Genomic DNA, 23,142 nt, shown 5'->3' on the forward strand with positions numbered 1-23,142 from the left:
CCCGGTTATCACTGCCAGCAGTTATAAAGTGGCAGTTCTAATTATGTCTCTTATTAATTACATAACACACCAGTACACAAACACCACACAAAATACACCACACAAAAGCAGTCCTGGCGAGTGTCTGCAATCTCTGATTGCTCTATTTTTTGTTTTGCATTGAAATGGTCCTTCATTGGCACAACTGAACTCCTATCCACCGGCAAGGCTTTCATCCGCAGCTTGATGGAGAACTGCTCTCCCTTGTGGTCTGGCTCTCCTGCATCACATCTTGCTCCGCTTGCCGCCATTCAAACCATGGCTTTCAAGACTATTTGAATATCTCGTGATGAAGCCGATAATATGGGCCTATCACCTTGCCATCGCAGACAAGTCGGTGGTGTCTCTGTCTTCTACCGCGTCCTTTCTGGTCTTGCACACTGCTCTTTCCTTGCTTTGTCCCCACCCTCAGGTTTCTGCAGGACACACACGATCCACCATCAACTCCCTTCTGGTGAAACTACCTAAAACCTGGATCACTACTCATCTCCACTCATTTGTTCCTCTTTTTTCCCCCCCACCTGTGGAACCAACTTCCACATCCGTTTCAATCTCATTCTTTCCTCCAGGTCTTCAAGACAGCTGTTCATCACGATCTCAGACCATCTCCATTCCAAAACCATGATCTTTTCTACCCTCATTAACCCACCCCTTCCAATCCAACTGCCTCCCAAATTTCTAGTTTTCCCGACTGACAGTTTCCTTCTGTATCCATCTTGTCCACCCCATGTATCTACTCCTACCCCTAATTCCTCCTCACACCGATTGTTTGTCCACCTCTCTCTGTCTTCACCTTCATCTCTGTTGTTGGTGCATCCCCCCTCTCCCTGCTGCTACTTTTTGTCCTGTTACATCCCGATCCATTCAGTGCACTAATACCCGCTCTTCCACGATCCTCGACTATATATCCAAATTTTGTTTTTTTAATCCTGAAAGAGGTGCAACACTAAATTGTACAGACAGTCTCGACCTCGCTTACTTCAGCCAAATATATTAATTCGCTTTCCCTTCAGCGACTTAAAACCTATTTTTACCGTTAAGATAGCTTCTTTTTATGTCGCTGTGGTCAGGTAATCATGGGTATGGCTCATACAACAAATCCAAAAGGATATTACAAAGGCCACACCGCATTAAGTACTTTGTGTTCAGCATACTGCTGGGGTGTCCCTCGGATGGATGTTAACCGGGTGTCCCATCTGCCGGCATTGGTTAAAGCTCCCGTGATATCCTTTTTTGAAGAGTAGGTGAGCTATCGCCAAAATCTTGATCAAATTCCAAATTCTTGCCCAAACCTACAGGGGGCGCTGCATCAGCGGCACAGCCGTGCCCTCAACCGATGATGCTACCCTGTGCTGAATCTGAGAGAATAAGGAATTGATTGGAACAAAGCATTGTTGAGTGGATATGAAGAATATAAAAAGTAGCTGATTATATGATATCATCAGATTATATTTAAAACATCTGCAGTCAAGTTAGATTTACCTAAAATGGTGTTCATCGAGTGTCGTTCAACACCAGTTGATTTTTGCAGGAAATAATTGTCCTTACCTTTATCCAATCTCAATTGGAATTAAATGTTGTGTCATGCCGTGTGCGTGTAGTCATTGGCTCAGCATTAAATCTTACCGTGCTCACACGAGGGGCCGTAGAACCCAGGAGGACACAAGCAGCAGCCAGTAAATCGGTCACAGGTAGCATTGTGACCACAACTGCAGGACTTTGAGCAGTTCGGTCCATAGGTACCAACAGAACACTCTACACGTAATATAATAACAGGGGAAAAAAAATACAGAAGAATTGGCATGCTGCTAAACAGGGAAAGAAGATGTGATCTCTTTTTGGAGGAACATCGTTAATGTAGTCCATTGAGGCTGCTACAACAGTTAGAGACCAGGTAGGTTAGTCATACGCAAGATTCATAAAACTACTTGGAACCTTGAAGTCCCAGCCAAGAGTGATATTATTGTGACAAAAGCTGTCGGATCCTTCATTTCCACATACTTGTACCATTGATATGCTTCACATGTATTTGCTGGTAATGTGTTGGCAATTCAAAATTGACAGCATACCAAGCTCGCAGGAAGGACCAGTCCAGCCCAAGCTACAGATACAAGACCCGTTTGCAGTATCACAGCGAGCATTGTTCGAGCAAGAGCAGTTATGCTCACAGTCTGGGCCAAAAGTGCCCTCAGAACAACCTGCAAAGCACAAACATGATGCTGATTGTATTAAAAAAAAACACTATATTTAATCTCTGAAAAAGATTCTCATCGGAATTGGTTAAACAGTCCCAGTTGATTTGTCATGGTGAAAACTTTGCAATTAAATTAAGTGACCACAAAGTTATCGATGGCCACTTCCAAGAAGCAGGTATAAGGGTTGGATACTGAAAAAAACTTTTTGCAGGAGGAAGAACATAATTATGGCTTGTCCGCAGAGTGACAAACATTAACTACTCTGTTAATGTATGTCACTCTGTTACCACCACCAATTACCACCAACTGGCTCTGTTACCACCAACTTTCGAGGGAGACTATTCCAAACATTAACTACTCTGAGAGAAACACCACTGCCTCAATGTCATCATCATTATCCTCTCGTTTACTCTAAAGCTGTGGCCCCAAGTCCTATCACTTTCGATTCTGCCCGTATTCCTTCTACGTGGACTGATAATAAAGTTCCATGACTGATGTTTTTTTTTCTCGACAGGTGGCAGCACCGCCTTGGGTTTCATCATTGGACGTGCATCATAATCTTCCTGTCAGTACTGTGTTCGCCGTTGTTTCAGTCGGTTGTTTTTTTTGTAGCCCTACTGGAGTTTTTTTGAAAGTATAAGTGTTGCAATCATGTTCCGAAGATGAACAACAAATTTATTGAACAGAGAATCATCATCAAGTTTTTGGTAAAACTAAACAAAAGTGTCAAGACATTTTTGACAAGTTGAAGCTGGTGTATGGAGAGGGTGCAATGTCAAGATCACATGTGTTTGAGTGGGCCAAGATGTTTGTGGAAGGGAGAATGGACGTGAACGATGACGCGCGGTTGGAATACCCATCGATTTCCAAAACGGACGAAAATGTCAAAAGGGTGAGAATGATGGGCCGATCTGACCGACGTCCGAAACTCCAATGGAAGGAATTCATTTTGCATCGATAGAAGAGATCATAGGAGCTGTGACCAATGAGCTAAATAGCCTCCAGACAACTGCTTCCAAGGGTGTTTTTAAGCATGGCAGCGATGTTGGCAAGCAAGTATAGACTCCCAAGGAGATTACCTTGAAGGAGACCATGAAACACAATTGGTACGCTTCCAACAAAATTTTATATTGCTTTAATCCTGGAACTTTATTGTCGGATCTTGTATATCCTTCATCATCTTAAACATCTCTACCAGATGTTTTAACAATTTAATATAACATTAAACATCTCTCTTAATCGCCTCTTTTGTAATGTGTAAATTTGTCTCGTTTAGCTACTGCTGCTTAGCTGAGTCTACCTAGTCCTGGAATCAATACAGTAGTTCGATGCTGAACCCTCTCTTCAGCAGCTGTATCCTTTTTCAGAAGTGGTGACCAAAACTGAACGTAATATTCTCGATGATGGTTTACTATATTCCTGTACAGTGTTAATGTTACCCCTTTTGATTTGTAATATATCCCCATACGACTCCAACCGAAAACCCTGTTTGCTTTACTTAAAGCTGCTTGGCACTGCGGAGTCTGCTTCCTCACCCCCATGCCCCAACGCCTGAGCTTCCATCTTCTCTTCATTTTCAAAGCTGCTTCTTCACATCCTCCTCTCCGACCTTGACAATGTGCTTCCTTCTCCTCTGACATATATATCTATATGTTCTTTCTTGTGCAAATGTTGAAGTTAAATAACTGCCGTATTTAAGAAAGCTGCCATTCACTTTCATCACCAACAAATCTCCCTGTGATATTCCTCAACAAGCACACACTTCTCTTCCACTGCTCTTTACACTCTATGTACTTATAGAATGCCTTGCTATTACATCAAATCACTTTTGCTGTACCTTTTTCATATTCTCTTCTGGCTTGGTGAGTTATTTTCTTAATCAGTCTCTGTTTACCCATAGACTGATACAAGTCCGACCCTAGTGTGGTTATTTTATCCCTAACAAGGAGTTCATACTCCAGGTCCCTGCCTTTTGGGTGGCACGAGTAATAGATCTGTGTAATATGAAAGCTAAATCTTGAATGGTGTGCGACCGGGGTGCTTGCCATGGCAACATAATTTAGCCAATCACAGCCGTGATCTGAAGAAGTTCGGATAATATCATGAGGAATACATTTCTGCAATATGAAAGCTAAATGCTGAACGGTTTTTGAAATATCACATACACAACAGTACTTGCACGCATGATCGGTCGGTCGGTCGGACACCCATATTAATGGCCCCGTCTCCGGCCTTGTCGGAGAGGTGGGGGACAAGAAACACCTTCTGCTCATCATTAAAAGCACTCCTTATCTCCTTGCTGAACGAGAGAACGAAAGAGAGAAAGAGAGAAAGAGAGAAAGAGAGAAAGAGAGAAAGAGAGAAAGAGAGAAAGAGAGAAAGAGAGAAAGAGAGAAAGAGAGAAAGAGAGAAAGAGAGAAAGAGAGAAAGAGAGAAAGAGAGAAAGAGAGAAAGAGAGAAAGAGAGAAAGAGAGAAAGAGAGAAAGAGAGAGAGAGAGAGAGAGAGAGAGAGAGAGAGAGAGAGAGAGAGAGAGAGAGAGAGAGAGAGAGAGAGAGAGAGAGAGAGAGAGAGAGAGAGAGAGAGAGAGAAAGCAGAGTTGAAGCCAAAATAGAGGGACACCTGGACAAATGATTGGTGTGGGGAGGAATGAGGGGCAGGAGATGATGCAGGAGGTGGACAAGACGGATACAGAAGGAAACTCTTAGGAGGGAAAAACTGGAGACCTGGAAGGAAATGGGCTTGTGGCTGGGTGAAGGGGGGGGGGAGTGGGAAGAAATGATCATGGCTTTGGATTGAGGATGATCTGAGATGGTGATGAGCAACTGTCTTGAAGACCTGAAAGGAAGAATGAAAGTGAAGAGAATGCAGAAGTCGGTTCTACAGGCGGTAAAAGAGAGGAACAAATGAGAGGAGGTGAACAGTGGTTCTGGATTTCGGCAGTTTCATCCCCAATGTCACCACATTCCCAATGTCACCTGCACCTGCCTCATACCCAACCCACAAACGTGACCAATTAACCTTCAACAAATCCCCCACCCTCAAACAAATCCCACAAAACTACTATCCCTTTCCTGAACTCATCTGTCAAAGTCCTTCAGCATGCCACCTCTACATATTTTCTCCAGAAAAGATCTCCCCCCCCCCCCACTTTCCACTGTGAGGTGATCCAAACATGATGCGATCGAGCAAGACATGATGTGGTTGAGACAGGATGTTGTTGATACATGACCCGAAGGAAAGATTGAGTGAACACACCATATGGATGAGATGTAATATGCTTGAGATGTAACGTGTATGAGATGTGCGCTGGCCTAACTTTGTCTGCAGTCAGGGCCCATATATCCTGGCAGGCAGTGACAGTTCCCAGAATGTGGATCACAGGTCGCTCCTTCTGCGCAAGTGCAAGGATGTTTGCATGCTACGCCATACCAGCCTGATGGGCATCCTTTGAGAGAGCAGGAGGGCATTGCAGGAAACAGAGTTATGCTTAAAAGGTAAAAAAAAAAAAAATGTAACTAAAACGTATTTTGTAAGAATCACTTTCAAACTTACTCTCATTGCAATCGGCTCCGATAAAACCCGGTGGGCAGATACACTGGCCCGTTGCACTTTCACAGCTCCCACCATTCTCACACTCGCACTCCCGTGCACAGGCCTCACCGTAACGACCCACTGGACAGACTGTGTAGAACAAGGCAGATGCATCAATAACACATCAGGAACAAGCATCCAGGAAAACAAAACAAACTACGAGCCGGACTCGTATATCTGTTGAAATGCCATGAATTGACACATTGCCTCTTTAATCTGTAAATCTTTTTTTCAGATATCGGAGGTGTGCCGACCCTTCTCTTCGCTGATGGGTTTAATCAAAGGACAGCATGTTGCACTACACGTACACATCGCATGTCTATCTACGAGTCTCAATGAGGATGCAAAATGAAGTGACAGACACGAAAAAAATAATTCCAATAACCTGGAGTTGTTGTTACTGCTGTCAGTGGTGTTTGTTCGCTCCTTCCATGTACTTTTCTAATATCTTTCCATTGCTTCGTGAAATATTAGCACAGTACATATAATTTTATATGCTCTTTCGGTGTCCTAAAAGGTTTCTGCTTGTGTGGAATAAAATGCTGCAGGTTGAACTGCTATATTAAGCTTCCATTCTTGCTTTGTGCCTGGTGTTGGCTTAATGGTTAGGGTGGTGGGCTTGGGATTCTAGGATCCTGAGTTCAAATCCCACTCGGCTGTTGAATTGACACCAGGTGGGGTTGACGCTGCCTGTCATCCTTCTGAGGTCGACAAAATGAGTGCCAGCTTGCTGGTATCCTGTGTCGGAGTGGTGACCTGTCCAGGATTGTGCCCAATAGCCAAGGAGACTACTTAGGCAGCATCAACGCTCTGAACAGAGTATGGTCCCGATGGATGGATGAATTCTTGCTCCAACTACTTCAACGTTGGAAAGAAGGCTTTTTATCGATTACACGGACACAAATTTTCGTTCCAACAAAATCATTTATCAGCTTTCCGAAATAGAAAATCGATTATTGGCTTTGCAAAGGTACCATTTTTAGCTCACCTGGATTTCAATCAGGTGAGCTTATACGCTCAAGTTGTGTCTGTAGGTGAGTGAGTCAGTGAGTCAATCAGTCCTCAAACACTTCAGTCATTATCGCTTGAACCAAACACACGCTTTTGACGAAACTTGGCCACAACCTTCATCATCCATGATGTACCAAAATGTATCGATGGCATCAAAATGTGCACTCATTGAGGGGGTATACGGGGGGGGTAGGGGTGGGGAATAACCACCAAAAATAGGTATTTGCTCTCTTCTCCGAAACTACATGCACAATTTTGATGAAACTTGATCATAAGCTCCATTACCCATAACGTACCAAAGTGGATCGACCGCATCAAAATCCTCACTCATTAAGGGGGGTCTATGAGGTGGGGTTTGACCCCCACCCCCGTCCAAAATAGGTATTTGTTCTCTTCTCCAAAAATACGGATACAATTTAAACTTGACCACAACCTTCATCACCCATCATGTAGCAAAGTGTATTGACTGTATCAAAATGTGTGGTCATTAAGGGGGTCTACGGGCAAGTTATTGACCCACCAAAATAGGTATTTGCTCTCGTCTCTGAATGGCACACAAAATTTCAGTGAAACTTGACCGCAACCTTCATCACTTGTGATGTACCAAAGTTTGCTCATGGCATTAAAACAATTCAGGGTCTGAGGGGGTCTGCGGGGGGTTTGAGAGACTGTTGCTACTGTTCCAGGTGAGCTTCAGGACAGGCGGTCCTATTTTTTAAATTATTCAATGACAGAAGGAACCGTAAAAGCTCAAGATCTTGCTGATTCTTCTTCGTCTTTATTCTTTTTCTTCTTCTTCTTGTGATACACAAAACACACACACACACACACACACACACACACACACACACACACACACACACACACACACACACACACACACACACACACACACACACACACACGTAACAGCAAAACAACACTCCAAAAATAATATAGACAAGGCGCCACATGCAGAAAACAAACACCAGCAAGGAAACAGAGAGTAGAGACGCATACAACAACTGAGAAATGAAATGGGACAAATTTTCATGAAAGGAAATGAAAGGGGAATCGAATCCCAAAGCGTAAGAAGAAACTAGAACGAGCAATCAAAGATTGCATAACCTTGGATCGACTTGTTTCATGGGGGTTTATAGTACGTATTTTATCAAGCAACTCACATTCTAATTGTATATACTCTATACACGTTCTCACATTCTAAATGGACGTACTTTAGAGACGTATTCACATTCTAATTGTACATTTAGAAGTTCGAAATTGCACATCACTTCAAATTGATCAGTAAGATATTTCACCAAGAAAATTTCATTTTAAGCACAAAATTATAATATATAAGTCAGCAAGAGATTTTACCCAGAAGATTTCATTTTAAAGACAAAAATATCGATAAATCAGGAAGAGATTTCACAAAGAAAAATGTATTTTAAAAACAAAAGTAAATACAAATAGATCCTAGAAAATCAGAAAATCAGAAATGTAAGTAGAATGTATAAGTATATATATATATATATATATATATATATATATATATATATATATATATATATATATATATATATATATATATATATATATATATATATATAGCTACAAATTTGGAATTCGATTGCACACAACATACAGGTTCCTTTAGTCAGCTATGTCAATAAGTGCATGTTCCCGAGATAGCTCACCTTTCATTGTTTAAACAAACTCGTACGTGCCCGTAAAAAAAAATAAAAAATAAAAAATAAAAAATAAAAATAATAATAAAAAATAAATAAATAAACCACACAGGCCGTTTCTTCGCTCTCACGTGCCCGCACGTGCGTGACCCGGAAGTTCGATATTATTCGCAGTTATGATTATTCGCAATTTATTTTTAATACCCAATTATTCAATTAGCGCCAACGTATTTTACCTTTTCGCAATGTCGTGGCAAGGAAAAACAAAAAGAGAAGAGAAGGGAGAGAAAAAAATTTACTTCCTGGTTCGGAGCATTCCAGCACTCTGATGTTACCGAAATTTATACACTGTCTAATATGAAAACGATCATAACTTGGGCCATTGTGTTTATCTATAAATGCACATAAGAAATCGAGAAATTATTGGAATACACGAAGTCATCACTCTCCGGAAGCCCGTACGTTGTAACCCGTAATGGGGAACGGGGCTGTGCTTCCCTTCCCCATCGGCCACGCCCACACAACAACGTGTCTTGCCATTGTTTGGTAAATAAATGGCCATAACTTGGGAAGCACTTGTCCGATTAATATCAAACCTTGAAAAGGCACATCCTCAGGTCCCCAGCAATATACCTGGCAAGTTTCAATTACATCGGACCAGAGGTTGTCGAGAAACAGCGGTCACACACACACACACACACACACACACACACACACACACACACACACACACACACACACACACACACACACACACACACACACACACACACACACACACACACACACACACACACACACACACACACACACACACACATACACACACATTGCTGGAATTATAGATCGATGTTCAGAAATCGATTAGATGTGCTGCGGATCGATTTAATAGTTAGGGAACGAAACAATGGAGATGTCCCTCCCCCTATTCTGCGAAGAGGAAGAAGAACCCTGCTGTCCCGTGATTCATGATGTCAACAACTTGTTCCCACCCGTGGTTGAGCAGGGATGGATCACGAGGGCATGAGTCACGCCGGGCGCGGGGGAGAGGGGCGGAGAAGGATAAGGACGAGATCCTTTCTTTGTTCATGAGGAGTAAGCTTTTTGCTTCGGCAGAGAGTATTCGCTCAGCAGACCTTCGGGTCCTGTTTGGCTTGGGTTAGGGTTGAGGCCTTCGGAAGCTTTTTGCTTCGGCTGGCTCAGTGAGCTTCCGCTGCGGCTTGGCTCAGGAGGAGGCTTTTTGGAGGCTTTTTGCTTTGGTGGTTCAGTGGGCCTTCGGCTTCTGCTTGGCTCGGTGGACTTCTTGGAGAGCTCCTTTGTTTTGGAAGAAAGTTGAGCCGGTTGCTCGGCTCGAGCTGCGAATGGTGGCTTCTTCTTCTTGGTTCGTGGAGCTCTTTGTTCTCCGTTTGGTTCCCGGCTTGGTGCGACCCATCGGCCTCTTCTTGGCGGTGATTCCTCGGGGAAGCGACGCATCGACGGGAAGGATCGGCGCCTCGTCTCACCAGCACGTGTTGAGAAGCACGGGAGGATTCGCGGGAGCTCAGGAGGGATCGCGGCTCATGGCGATTGCATCCAGGTCGCTCTCGCTAGAGCCCGGGTCCGAACAACTTGAAGACCACACGAGGTGGAGAGGTTCGAGATAGGCTCTGGGTTTCAGCTCACCTGTCCTCCAAGCTGGAGCTCGTTATTAAAGGCCTCTGCCAACATTTCTTGGGGGTGTGTGTGTGTGTGTGTGTGTGTGTGTGTGTGTGTGTGTGTGTGTGTGTGTGTGTGCGTACGTGTGTCCGTGGGCACGTCTAATAAGTAGGAAATTGTGAAGAGCTTTATGTGCTGTAAATCCTTGCATCGCATTTCGTAAGGTCAGTATAGTTCTGCTCTTACGTGCTTCCCTTGTTCCCCATTATTATGAATAAATACCCCAATTGTTTAATGTTTTCAGCTGGTCGCGTTGATTCTTTCATTGACTGAGCATTTCGTGTGTTGGGAGTTAGAAAGCCGTTGGTTTGCCATAAAAGGGGGACATTTGGACCGATGGTTCTCGGCGATTAAGCCGCTCAGAATCGCGCACAGGACAGGCTCGCCTCTGCGGTTTGTTCCGTACAAGTTCCTTCGAGGGTGGAATACCCCGGTAGTTGGATGACGTGGGTATTTAGGTACATTGAAGATTGGCAATCGACCCTACCCCACGTGATCTGCCCATTGGCGTATTTCGGTTCTTGTATATGGACCCGTTGCAAGGAACTTATCCGGGAGGCGATCTATATTCCAGGCGATCGGTCGGGCCAACTGGACTTGCGGCCCCGTCAGAGCGGTCGGAGGCCGACGCACCGGCGCCCTAACAATATATATATATATATATATATATATATATATATATATATATATATATATATATATATATATATATATATATATATATATATATATATTGTTAAGGATTCAGTGACGGAGGGATTCTCAACCCACTCCAGGCATCTCCGTGGTTTATAACGCCGGCCGGCTCGGCACAGGCCTCGGGTCACGCGTCTTCAATCGCGATACCAACATAATCCTTGTACCTTACCAGTTGGGGAAATAGAACCCTGGTTACAGACTGGTTGTGTCAGATGCCGAGCGTTTTCTGCCAGTCTGTAACCATTTTTGGTTTTATATGCCAATCGAACGGATCACTCCTCGACGAGACACAAATTAATCCATAGCGTCAACTTCATACGAACCAACCAGATTTATTGAGGAACAGCGGGGAACACAACACAAGCAAGATTCACGACAATGTTTTTATTAACAATCCTCAACCCTTTCTTAACTTGGGAACCATGGACTACAGGTTTCGAGGGGGTCCCTACCGAGATACATCTTATACAACACGTGCAGAAAAAGACAGACAGCATGCATGCAAGACAGAGTACTTGGTGATGTCTCATGGACGAGAGGACAGTGTCAAAAGCACGAATGTCGCTCGCAACAGGCGGATGTCCACGGATTTGAGCCCCAGCTCGAACGCGCCACGTGGAAAGATGGCGGCGACGCACTCTTTCCTTTCCGCACCGCACGCGGTCTCCACGCGCTCTGACCCTGCGTAAGGTCGACGATGGGCCTCAGCTGATTTCTTTCAAGGTCCAGTGTACAAATCCAAGCCTGGCCTGTTCTCCAGACAAGGCCTAAATCGAGGTGCCGGGCTCCGGCAAGCGGATCGGCAAACGTGTCGAGCCGTTGGTGTGAGCAGGGACCGTCAGAGGCTCCGTAGTCTCCTCTCCTGCCTTCCCGCCTCGAAGCCCGACTTCCCAACTCCGTCCTCTCAGTTTCTCTCTCTGTCGAATCACCTTTTCTTTCCTTTTCCACACTCGCCTCTCAAAGCCGGCTGCCGTCTCTCTCACGGCAGAATCCTCGACATGCAGGCAGGTTCAGCATCTCTCCCGGCAGATCCAACAATGTGCCTCCTTCGTTCACTCGCTTCAAGCCACGAGCGCGCCTCCAAAACCCGACCGTTTTCCAAACTGAGAACTCCTTTTCTCTCTCGTTTCTCTTTCGTTCACTCCTTCGACACATGAGCACCCTCTCGAAAACTCGACTGTTTTCCAAACTGAGAACTCCTTTTCTCTCTCTCGTTTGCTCCTTCGACACACGAGCACACCTCCCTCGGCGAAGCCGACAAACTCCTCCCCTTAGCTTCACTTCCTCTTTTTTGCCACACCCTCTCAGCCGACTGGGCGGGGCCTCGTCCGGGATGGGGAAGAAGAAGAAGAAGGAGCTCTCGTTCCACCACCACCGCACAAACAATGATACAGCCTCTTACACCTCCCGATAACATGTAACGTCCATTTTACCACACAACCTAGCTAAATATACATTTAATGGGGGATCTGAGCTAATCCTATATTTAGTCGTCCAATAAGGGCCATTTCCGTATCAATATATATATATATATATATATATATATATATATATATATATACATATATGTATATATATATATATGTGTATATATATATATATATATATATATATATATATATATATATATATATATATATATATATATATATATATATATATATATATATATATATATATATATATATATATGTATATATATGTATATATATATATATATATATATATATATATATATATATATATATATATATATATATATATATATATATATATATATATACAGGGTGGGTAATTTATATCTCACGGTTTGTTATCCTTATAACGTTTTTGTTTCTAAACCAAATAAAATAAAATTTCGATCCAACATAGGCACATATTTTAAGATTTTAAAATCAATTTTGATTCTTTATTTCTTAAAAATTACATCAGACGTAATGGACCCCCATTCAAATTCGTGCATTCACGACTGGATCATCATATTGTTCATTACCGCAAGTAATGTCTCTTGATCAATAGAGCGGATGGTTCCAGTGATGTTTACCTTCAATTAATCGATTGATGTTGGATGTTCCTTATAAACTTTGCCCTTCAGAAATCCCCATAGGAAGAAATCTGGTGGAGATAAATCTGCCAAATCAAAGTGTGCCTCATCTGTCAGGATGACTGTTTGTGAAATTGGCATGCTCATTGCATTTAACAAAAAAAACAATAAAAAAATTAAAATGCTCATTGCATTTAAAGTGCTCAATCATTAAAAAAAACTTTCAAGTATTATCTGTAAAGCAAATAAAACATGAATTAGTTATGCCAAGACTGCTTCTGGCTAGAAAGATTGCAAATGTGTCAGATATAAATGCCCCACACTGTATATATTTAAATATATATGAAAAAAAATTCTAAAAAAGAAAAAATATATATATATATATATATATATATATATATACATATCGATATATATATATGTATATATATATATATATATATATATATATATATATATATATATATATATAATTATGTATATACATATAATTTTGTGTTTAAAATAAAATTATCTGAGTGAAATCTTACTGATTTATAGAAACTTTTGTGTTTAAAATGAAATCTTTGTGAAATCTCTTGCTGATTTATATATTATACTTCTGTGTTTAAAATAAAATTTTATTGGTAAAATCTCTTTCTGATCACTCAGAAGATTTTATTTTAAGCAGAAAAGTATCTACAAATCAACGAGATGATTTTTCTCGGACCTATTTGTGTGTTATATTTTTGTTTAAAATAAAATTTTCTTGGTGAAATGTCTTACTGATTTCTAGACACTTTTGCCTTTAAAATAAAATATTGGTGAAATCATTGGCTGATTCATGTATTATATTTTTGTGTTAAAAATAAAATTTTGTTCGTATTTCAAAATAGCTTATTTTCTTATCACTTTCATCACCATCGAGAATGTTGATTAGTAATATGTTGGGGTTTGCTTCTTGTGCCTTTTGATGGTGTAAGAAACTGTACTCACTGACACCTTGGCTTCTTTGCAATTTCTCCAAAGGAAAGACCTACACTTTAAAGGGTAATAATGGTCTGTCTGTCTTCCTTTGTTAATTGTCTTTTTCTCGCCATTATGATAGCAATATACTACTTCTTGCAGTGCAATATTGTCCAAATAATGCTTCAGAGGGTGCAGCAACACAGTCTGTTCCTACACTGCTTTTATACAAACAGAGGGTTTGTAACTAATCAACAAAAGTTGGGACACCTGTAGGAATCATTTGCACCAACTTTCAAGGATTAATTTACTTCCATTGCTGCAGAACAGCTGCAGTTGCTAACCCAATACTTGTTCCCTGAAAAGGGCCTTTTTTAAACAACTCTGAAATTTACATTATTTTTCAGTTTTTGGTAACCTAAACTTTTTTTGTAAACCTCTGGCAGCTTACCGCTCAGCTTTGTACCATTTAAGTTATTCACTGGACTTGAACTGCTTACATTTCAGTAAAAACTGAAAAATGGGGGTGTTCTAAAACTTTTGACCGGTAGTGTATTTGTAAAAAAAAACGTGTATATATATATATATATATATATATATATATATATATATATATATATATATATATATATATATATATATATATATGACCTGGAGGGCAGATGCATGCAAACACACACACACACACACACACACACACACACACACACACACACACACACACACACACACACACACAATTATATCAGTCGAGATGAAAGTGACTCACGTAGTTTGCAGCCATCACCATGAAAACCAGGAAGACAGGAACAGTGACCAGTCACTGGGTGGCATTGCTCTCGTAATGAAGTACAATGGCAAAAGGCATTGCAATCCTGGCCATAAGTACCAGGTGGACAGGCTGTTGAGATCAAATATCCATGCAGGAAACATTCTTTAAGGTTTTGCTCATTCAGATCGGTAAAGTATTTCAAAGTAAGCACTCTACGAAACAATGGCAATTCATTATAACAGATTAATAATACTGCAAATTCATCAGAAGTTCTGTTATTTCTTCAATTTGCAAGGACCATATATTTAGTATTCCAAAAAAATATTACCAATGATAGTTACTGAACCCAACATTTCAAAACAGAATTTTGTGTGTAAACCAGCAGCATCATATCTGAACGAAAGACCTTACTTTGCTCACAGCTCATCCCTATGAAGCCAGGAGGACATCCACAATGGCCAGTGACTCCATGGCAGGGGGTGTCAGTGGAGCAGGAACAGGTCAAAGAGCAATTCTCTCCATAAGTACCTGGTAGGCATGCTGAAAGGGACGAATACAAGTACAATCGTTCATTCATTTATTCACTTGCTCATTTTGATGTTGAAATTTACTTTGAACGTCTCATGTCCGCTATGCCAGCTCAAAAAATCCATGCTTTTACCTCTTAATAAATAGGCTGGAATGGTGTGCATCAGCCTGGCTCAACTCAGTCCAGAATTGGTCTTTCTTCATGAAATATAACTTTTCCCTTTGTCGTGATATTTGAAGACAGTGTTATCTGTTATTTCGAAATGTGAATTAAAAAAAATTACCTTGAAGATAAGGATTTATCTGTCAACCCATTATTTACCACCAAAAGATACACGTAGCAGGTCAAAATCCTTAGGGAGTCTCATCACAAATTTGTGTTGATATCCTGGGAATGGTTTAGAAATTTGGTTTTTTATTTGGTTTAGTGGTTCTAAACCAGTGGCCATTGTCTGTTGCATATTCCTTGTGTTAATCATCTTCATAGACTGAGAAGATCCCTACAAGTAATAATAATATCAAAGATGCAATTCCTCATTGAAGACACCGCTCCCAACTGCACCTTAAAAATGGTAGATGTAGATTTAACATTTAAATAAATAAATATGCAGGTAGCAGCGAAGATGGTACATATTTATTTATTTATTTATTTGTTTCATATTTAAATTAATAAATGAATATGTCGGTCGTGGAGATAAATAAATCAATAAATACGGAGGTAGTGGAGATCTCCCGTGATGAAGCCGAGTCTATGGGCCGATCTCACGTTCCCATCACAGAGAGGTCAGTGGTCACTCTATCTTGCAGCGCCTCCTTTCTGTTTTTTACATCCTCGACTCTTTCCGTGCTTTATCCAGGTTTCTGCAGGCTCACAAGATCCACCAGCAACTCCCTTCTGGAGAAACTCCCAATATCCAGGATCACTACTCACCTGCACTAATTCATTCCTTTTTTTTTTCTGGCCTGTGGAATCACCTTCCACATCCTTTTCAATGCCATTCTTCCTTCCAGGTCTTCAAGACAACTGTTCACCACCATCTCAGATCATCCCCCACCCAAAACCATGATACTTTCTACCCCCATTAACCCTCCACAAGCCCTTCTCCTCCCAAATTTCCATTTGTTCTTTCCTGAGAGTTTGCTTCTGCATCAATCTTGTGCACCCCGTGCATCCTCCCACATCCCTTATTCCTCCCCACATCCTTTATTTGTCCAAGTGGTCCATCTATCTTGTCCTTCAATTCGACTGTTGGCATATCCCCCCTCTCTATACTATTATTTTTGTTCTGTTGTGTCCTGATCCATTCAGTGTTTTAGCTCTTCTGCAAGCCTCGACTTTGTAACCAAAAAAAAGAAAACAAAGTGGATTTGAATGAAAACATAATTCAAGGGGTATGTTGGTCGTGGGGGTGGTAATAATAACAATTATACATGTGGAGGCACATCGGGTTACCGAGGCAGTTTCATTGGCAAGGAATACAGTCCTGGACAGGTCATCACTCCAACACAGGTTACTCTGAATGGTTATTACCCCAATACACTGGTATTCATTTTGCTGACCTCAGAAGGATAACAGGCCGAGTCAACCCCACCTGGTGTTGCTTCAACAGTAAACTGGGAGCTTAGAAGTTAGAACTCTTAGTTCCCAAGCCAGCCATCTTAACTGCTAAGCCAACACCAGGCTAAGTGGAGGTGGTAAAGTGTATCTTTTTCTTCTTCCTCATTACCCTTCAGGAGTGGTGAGGCCTCATGGTACCAAGTTGCTGCTGCTCCATATGTTGTACAATACCCCTCCACTGCCCTCTATTCCAAGCCAACTGTCACCACCACCACCTTAATAATATCCCTCTTCAAAAATCTTTCCATCTCAGCCATTAACGACCTCTTTTCCTCTTCCTGAGCAATCTTCCCCTCGAGCTTGTTCTCACATCCACCTCCTCTGTGAATTTGTCCATCTTTATTCTATTCAACCTCTTCAAATCCTGAACGTCATCCGAGGGAAGGCACACACATTCATGAATCTCCCTGCCTGTGAATCATCGGGATGACAGTATATATCTGGGCCAAGATACGAACCCAGGCTTGCCAGCTTAGAAGGGAGTGTTCATATCTGTAGGCCATCCTGCCAGTCAAATTGGACAAATACATTTCTTTAATAGAGAACATACAAATTACAAAAGATAAGTATCAGGAATGAAAAGGAAGACCAAGAAGGAACCCGAAGAAGTAAAAAGCAAAGATGGAGTCATCAGGAGGAACCTGGATAGGATTCGGGTTTCAGCCGCTACTCCTCTACCCTCAAACCCACCTGGTAACTACACCATGCTGGACCTAAAACATTCTGAAACAAAAGTGCAGTTTAACATGGAAAGAGCAGCATAGATTGTTAATTAAAATGACAGGAAAGTTGCTCACATAGAGCGACTCACGCTTGTCGCAGTGATGCCCACGCCAACCTGCTGTGCACTTGCAAGCACCCTTGACATGGTGGCAGCTCGTGGCATGATCACACACACAAGGTAGGTTGCACTCAGGGCCATACCACCCATCATGACACGCTGTATCAAACAGAGAGAAAATGTCACAAAGTTTTTACTTTGTTCTGCACTTTGTAACACGACCAGGGCAGAGCACAAAGGAAAAAGTTCACAACAGTCAGCAAAATCAGTGACAATTTTGAAGGTTGTTTGAACAAACTCGTGGCACCAAAATAAAAAAACAGCAATTTTATCTCCAGAAGGTTAACAATCGGGTAGTGAATCAGTTACTCACATTGGCCGCAGTCCTCTCCTGTCCATCCTGCAGTGCACAAACATCGGCCAGTCTTTTGGTCACACCAAGCATCGTTCAGGCAGTGGCAAGTCTGTTGGCAATCAGTGCCAAACTTTCCGTGCTCACACTCTGCATGAAACATGGGAAACTACAACGTTCAGAGAATCCATTACGCCGTGCTGTCTTGAGAAACAAGGACATGGACGGGGTCTACGAACGGAAAAACTTGATTGGTCGAGATGACGTAAAATGCAGGAATATTTTGCCCTTTGTACTGCTAAATGCAAGGGTTTTGAAAGCGTCAAAAAGGCAATTAGTGTTCTCCAGTGTTCAAATATATAATTCAATTGAAATAAAATAAAGATTTGAATAAAGTTCAATAAAGGTGAACAATCAAGATAAATTACCTAAACATAACCTCTGACTTTTGACATCTTGATGCAGAAATCGAATCAGTTTCTCATGACATCATTAAACATACTTGTACCAAATTTGATTTAAATCCCTTCAACTGTTCTCAAGTATCACATTTTTACCTGGCGTGACCTCTGACATTTGACCTCTTGATGGCAAAATATCATCAGCTCATATTTGCATCATCATATATACTTCCACCAAGTTTGGTCAAAATCCCATCACTGGTTCCCCCATCCATCCATCCATTGGGACCATACTCCATGCAGAGCATTGGTGCTGCCTAAGCAGTCTCCTGGGCTATTGGGCAAAATCCTGGATAGGTCGCCACTTTGACGCAGGATACCAGCACACTGGAACTCATTTTACTGACCTCGGAAGGATGACAGGCAGAGTCAACCCCACCTGGTATTAATTCAACATGTCAGTGGGATTTGAACTCAGGATCCTCGGATCCCAAGCCCACCACCCTCACCATTAAGCAAACACCGGTTCACAAGTTATCATCGCGATCACACAATTTTCACCTAATGGGACCTCTGACCTTTGACATCTTGACCCCATAATCTAATCAGTTGACACATACTTGCACCAAGTTTGACTTTGATCCGTTCAGCTGTTCTTAAGTTATCGTGGAAATGAAAACCTCTCACGGACGCACGGATGGACGGACAGCTGGATGGACAACCCGGAAACATAACCTCCATCCACCTTCGGCGGCGAAGGTTAAAAATTTCTGGAGTTTACTGTCGTTTGCCCCAGTGTCTTTTACACCATAGTATTTTTCACGTTACATTCGTTCTTCATGCCTGTTGTTTGCGATCTTTATGACGTCCTTAAAAATAGTAAGTTTCCTGTTTGGAATGATTTTCAATTTTGCCTGACTGCCAGACAGACAGACAGACAGACAGACAGACAGACAGACAAACAGACAGAGTGAAAAACATAATAACCTCACTTTTCTCAGCGCACGCACAATTGGGTCCAATTTAAATCCAAAGTACTGTACACTGCACGTACGTTTTCCGATTTATGTTCAAAATACAACATTGAATTGAAATCAAGTTGTTCCTCGATCACAAACGAACGTTGGTGGACAGAAGGACAGACCGACAAACAGACAGACAGAAAGAATTGAACCAATCGCTTAACCACGCTTTTCACGTGGCATGCCCGTGCTCACGATATATTAACATGACCGCAGCACCAAAACTTCATTGCTCATTTTCCAGTGCAACTTTTCAAGAACGAGCGTTTCAAAATCAATTTTTTTTTTTTTTTTACCAATGTCACAAATGAGTCCAGTCCAGCCAGGTTGGCAGAGGCAGTGGCCGGTCATAGGATCGCAGGTAGTGCTGTGGAGGCAACTGCAGGTCTGAAGGCACATGGGGCCGAAGAAGCCAGGAGGACATGCTGCAGGGAGGAAATGTGTTGACAATCTTGAGTTGTGCTGAAGCATTTTGTTGTTAACCTCAACTTTGATAAGCCTGTTAAAGTACAGCTCATAGTTTCAAATTTACTCAGCAAACAATGCAGGTGCATGAAGTAAGTGTGGCATCGGAAGACAAAAAACAAGCTGTTACCTACCATGCCTGACCTAAGTGATAATGTTAACGTAAGCAGGAAGGAATTGTAACTTACCCTTGACACTCACCCACCTTGCTGGCAGCTGGAGCCGGTCCAACCTGGGCCGCAGGTACAATGGCCTGTTACAGGATCACATGATGCCTCATTTTGGCATTCACAAATTTTGTTGCACTCTTCACCATACGTGCCATTTGGACAAGCTGAGGTGGACAGACAAATGTACAACCTGGGTTTAAGATCGAACATGGATATGATGTCTAGCTTACAAGCTTGTGTTTGAAAGTACAGTTTGATTCCCATGAAGATAACTGTCACAAGTGTTGTTTCTCCACTACTAACTAACCCACATTTATCTGACCACAACACAACAGTGGGATGGCTGGGTGACCTGGAGAAAGCCAGTTTATAGTTATATCATTATTCCTCTGCTCTTGGTGAACTTATTTTTGAATTGATAAATAAATGTGGCAGAGGCTGTTGATATTTATCCCGTCCCCCACACAACGGAAGGCGGGGTTTTGCAATCACGTGTGTGTGTGTGTGTGTGTGTGTCTGTCTGTCTGTGCGTCTGTCTGTGTGTTGGTCCGGGCCGTAACCTGTTTACCATTTGAACTTTTGTCATCAAATTTTCAACATGGCGTTATTATGAGAATATGGAGAAAACAAATTAATAACTTAGTTAAATTCCCAAATGGTCAACCTGATTGAGAAAGCCATGGATCTATGGAATACCACACCAATCCCGCAGCACTCGGAAGGAAAGATCGAAATACCAGGAGTGAAGATAAGACGCAGGATCTTCCAAAGAGACAGCCTCCCCCCTGCCCTTCCTGTTTTGCCTGGCTCTGGATCCACCAAGTAACCTCATCAATGAGCAAGTATATGGATACAAGCCAACAACCAATAAAAGAACATCCAAAGAAACAAGAAAGGTGACACATGTCCTGTACATTGATGATTTCAAACTCATTGCACTGAATGACGAAAAATTGGCAGAACATCTGAAATTAGTGAAATGGTATTCTGACGACATTGAGATGGAATTTGGCCGAGATAAGTGTGCCAAGTGCACATTCGTACGAGGTAGACCAACAAAAGCGGACAAGATAAAACTTGACCTCGATACAACAATACAGGAGCAAGACAACAAAGCATCCTACAAATACCTTGGAGTGGAAGAGGGCCACCAATTATGTCAAGAAAGAAAGTGGAAAACAATTACCAAGGAACACCTGCAAAGAACGAGGCTGATCCTGAAAATATACCTTTCTCCAAGGAACAAAATCAAAACCGTAAACCAACTAGCAGTACCAGTGTTCCAGTACAGCTGCGGAATGGTAAACTGGCCACAAGTAGAAATCAGAAAACTAGATATCAGAACAAGGAAACTCCTCACCATCCACAAAATTCTCGAAAATGTACCTGCCGAGAAAGAAGGAGGTGGCGGCCTGATGGAACCCGATCAAGTGCACAGAGCGACGACTGTAGGATTGGCAGAGTATGTGAAAAGCTCAACAGACTACCGAATACAATTTGTACACAAGCATGAACACAACAAAGCAGAAAAGGTATCTCTCACTCACCTTGCAAAAAAACTCTCAAAAACAGGTGTGAATAGAAGATGTCACGCACCAAACCAAAACAGCAACAAATACAGGCCAAACAATTGCGAAAAAGACAAAAGAAAAATACAAGATGAAATACCAACAGATATATAGTGACAACTGGAGGAAAGACAAAGAAGCAAGGAAATATATCAAAAAAAAGAGCTTGACAGATTGGGGATAGACAAAGAAGGATCATTGGAATGGATAAGAAGAGGTCAGCTCAATTGGTACGGAGAACGAATCATCATAAATGCCCAAGACCAAGGACACGACAGGAATGGCTTTCAAAAAAATGGCAGGACTGAGCCAATCGGACAGGTGTAGGTTCTGCAAGGAAGAAACAGAAAGCATGAGCCATCTCCCATCAGGATGGAAAAAATAAAAAAAACTCGTGTCAGAACAGCTGTACACACAAAGGCACAACAAGGTGAGTAGAGTAATACACTGGCACATTTACAGAAATTTCAATATCCCAGGTCTACAAAACTCATTGAAACACGAACCAAAAGCAATCATTGAAAACAAGGACGAAATTGCTCACGTACGACCAGATGATCCCATCCAGTGTAAACATAGAAAACAAAGCACTGCGACCAGACATATTACTCAGATACAAAAAGGAGAAGAAGGCATTGTTAATTTAGGTTTCAGTCCCCAGTGATTTTGGTCGAAGTGACATGGAAATCAAGAAAATGACCAAATATCAAGACATCAAGAATGAAGTGAAAAGATCCTGGAAGCTGAAGTGTACCAAAATTGTACCAGTGATAATTGGAACAACAGAAATGATGAAGAAGAACCATACCTAGGAATATTAGCACAAACAAACTACAGTTTGAGGCTGTCCCGGGCTCAATGATGATCCTGAAAAGAGCCTTCAGAACAAAACTCTGAGAACAACACAACTTCACAACTTTGGCCATGAATCACGATCCTTCACCGTAACTAAGGTGGATACTTTGATTCCTGGGAGAATTACGTTCCACTTTCTGAAACCAAATTGTGGAGATAACAATCAACAACAAAGACACACAGAAGTTATTGCAAAACTCCGTCTCCCACTTTGTGGGGCATGGACTAACAACGGTAGAGCTCTCTGGGCTGTCGCCGCATGTGCGCACGTCCATTCATCGAGAACACGGTGGTGGATGACTCATCACACCGTATCACATTCCTCCCTGCTCAGCAGGATGTTGCCAATGCTCCTTGCACTACAGGACTCACAAACGCATGCTGCCAGATGTTCTGAGTGGTTTGTGCGTAGCAACCCGGCGATGGTATATCACCTTGTGAAGTTCCCTTGTGAATGTTTTTGACGATACAAAATGCTCACGACCACGTTGAACTCTGCACAGTTTGTCTGCCATTGCTCTACTGTTTCGTCCCGCAGTTCCGACTAATGCCCGTGCATCACGCTTGTTGAGTATGTGCTTCCGCCCACCGTTTCCCTTCGATGATGACATCTTTCCTTATTTTTCCCAGGTTGCATCTGACATCACCTTTGAGACATTTCCTTCTAACATGTTATTAATTTCGCAGCCTTTATCTTTGAATTATCTGCCAAATGCACACCAA

General features: G+C 42.0%; 1 protein-coding gene across 1 annotated transcript in view; it reads right to left on the minus strand.

The window, feature by feature from the left end:
• The window catches only part of LOC147029162 (uncharacterized), a 341,518-nt gene that overhangs the window by 11,506 nt on the left and 306,870 nt on the right, over positions 1–23,142 (minus strand). Inside the window, exons 23-32 of the mRNA XM_085880090.1 lie at positions 20,032–20,160; positions 19,658–19,786; positions 17,960–18,088; positions 17,617–17,745; positions 15,071–15,199; positions 14,657–14,788; positions 5,788–5,916; positions 5,552–5,680; positions 2,109–2,237; positions 1,666–1,794 (exon numbers count right to left, since the gene is read on the minus strand). Coding sequence (XP_085736216.1) covers positions 1,666–1,794; positions 2,109–2,237; positions 5,552–5,680; positions 5,788–5,916; positions 14,657–14,788; positions 15,071–15,199; positions 17,617–17,745; positions 17,960–18,088; positions 19,658–19,786; positions 20,032–20,160 — 1,293 coding nt within the window. The remainder of the gene's footprint in view (positions 1–1,665; positions 1,795–2,108; positions 2,238–5,551; positions 5,681–5,787; positions 5,917–14,656; positions 14,789–15,070; positions 15,200–17,616; positions 17,746–17,959; positions 18,089–19,657; positions 19,787–20,031; positions 20,161–23,142) is intronic.

Source organism: Eptatretus burgeri, chromosome 4, assembly GCF_056783735.1.
Source record: "Eptatretus burgeri isolate ZD-2024b chromosome 4, Ebu_testis_v1, whole genome shotgun sequence".
Taxonomy (NCBI): Eukaryota; Metazoa; Chordata; class Myxini; order Myxiniformes; family Myxinidae; genus Eptatretus; species Eptatretus burgeri.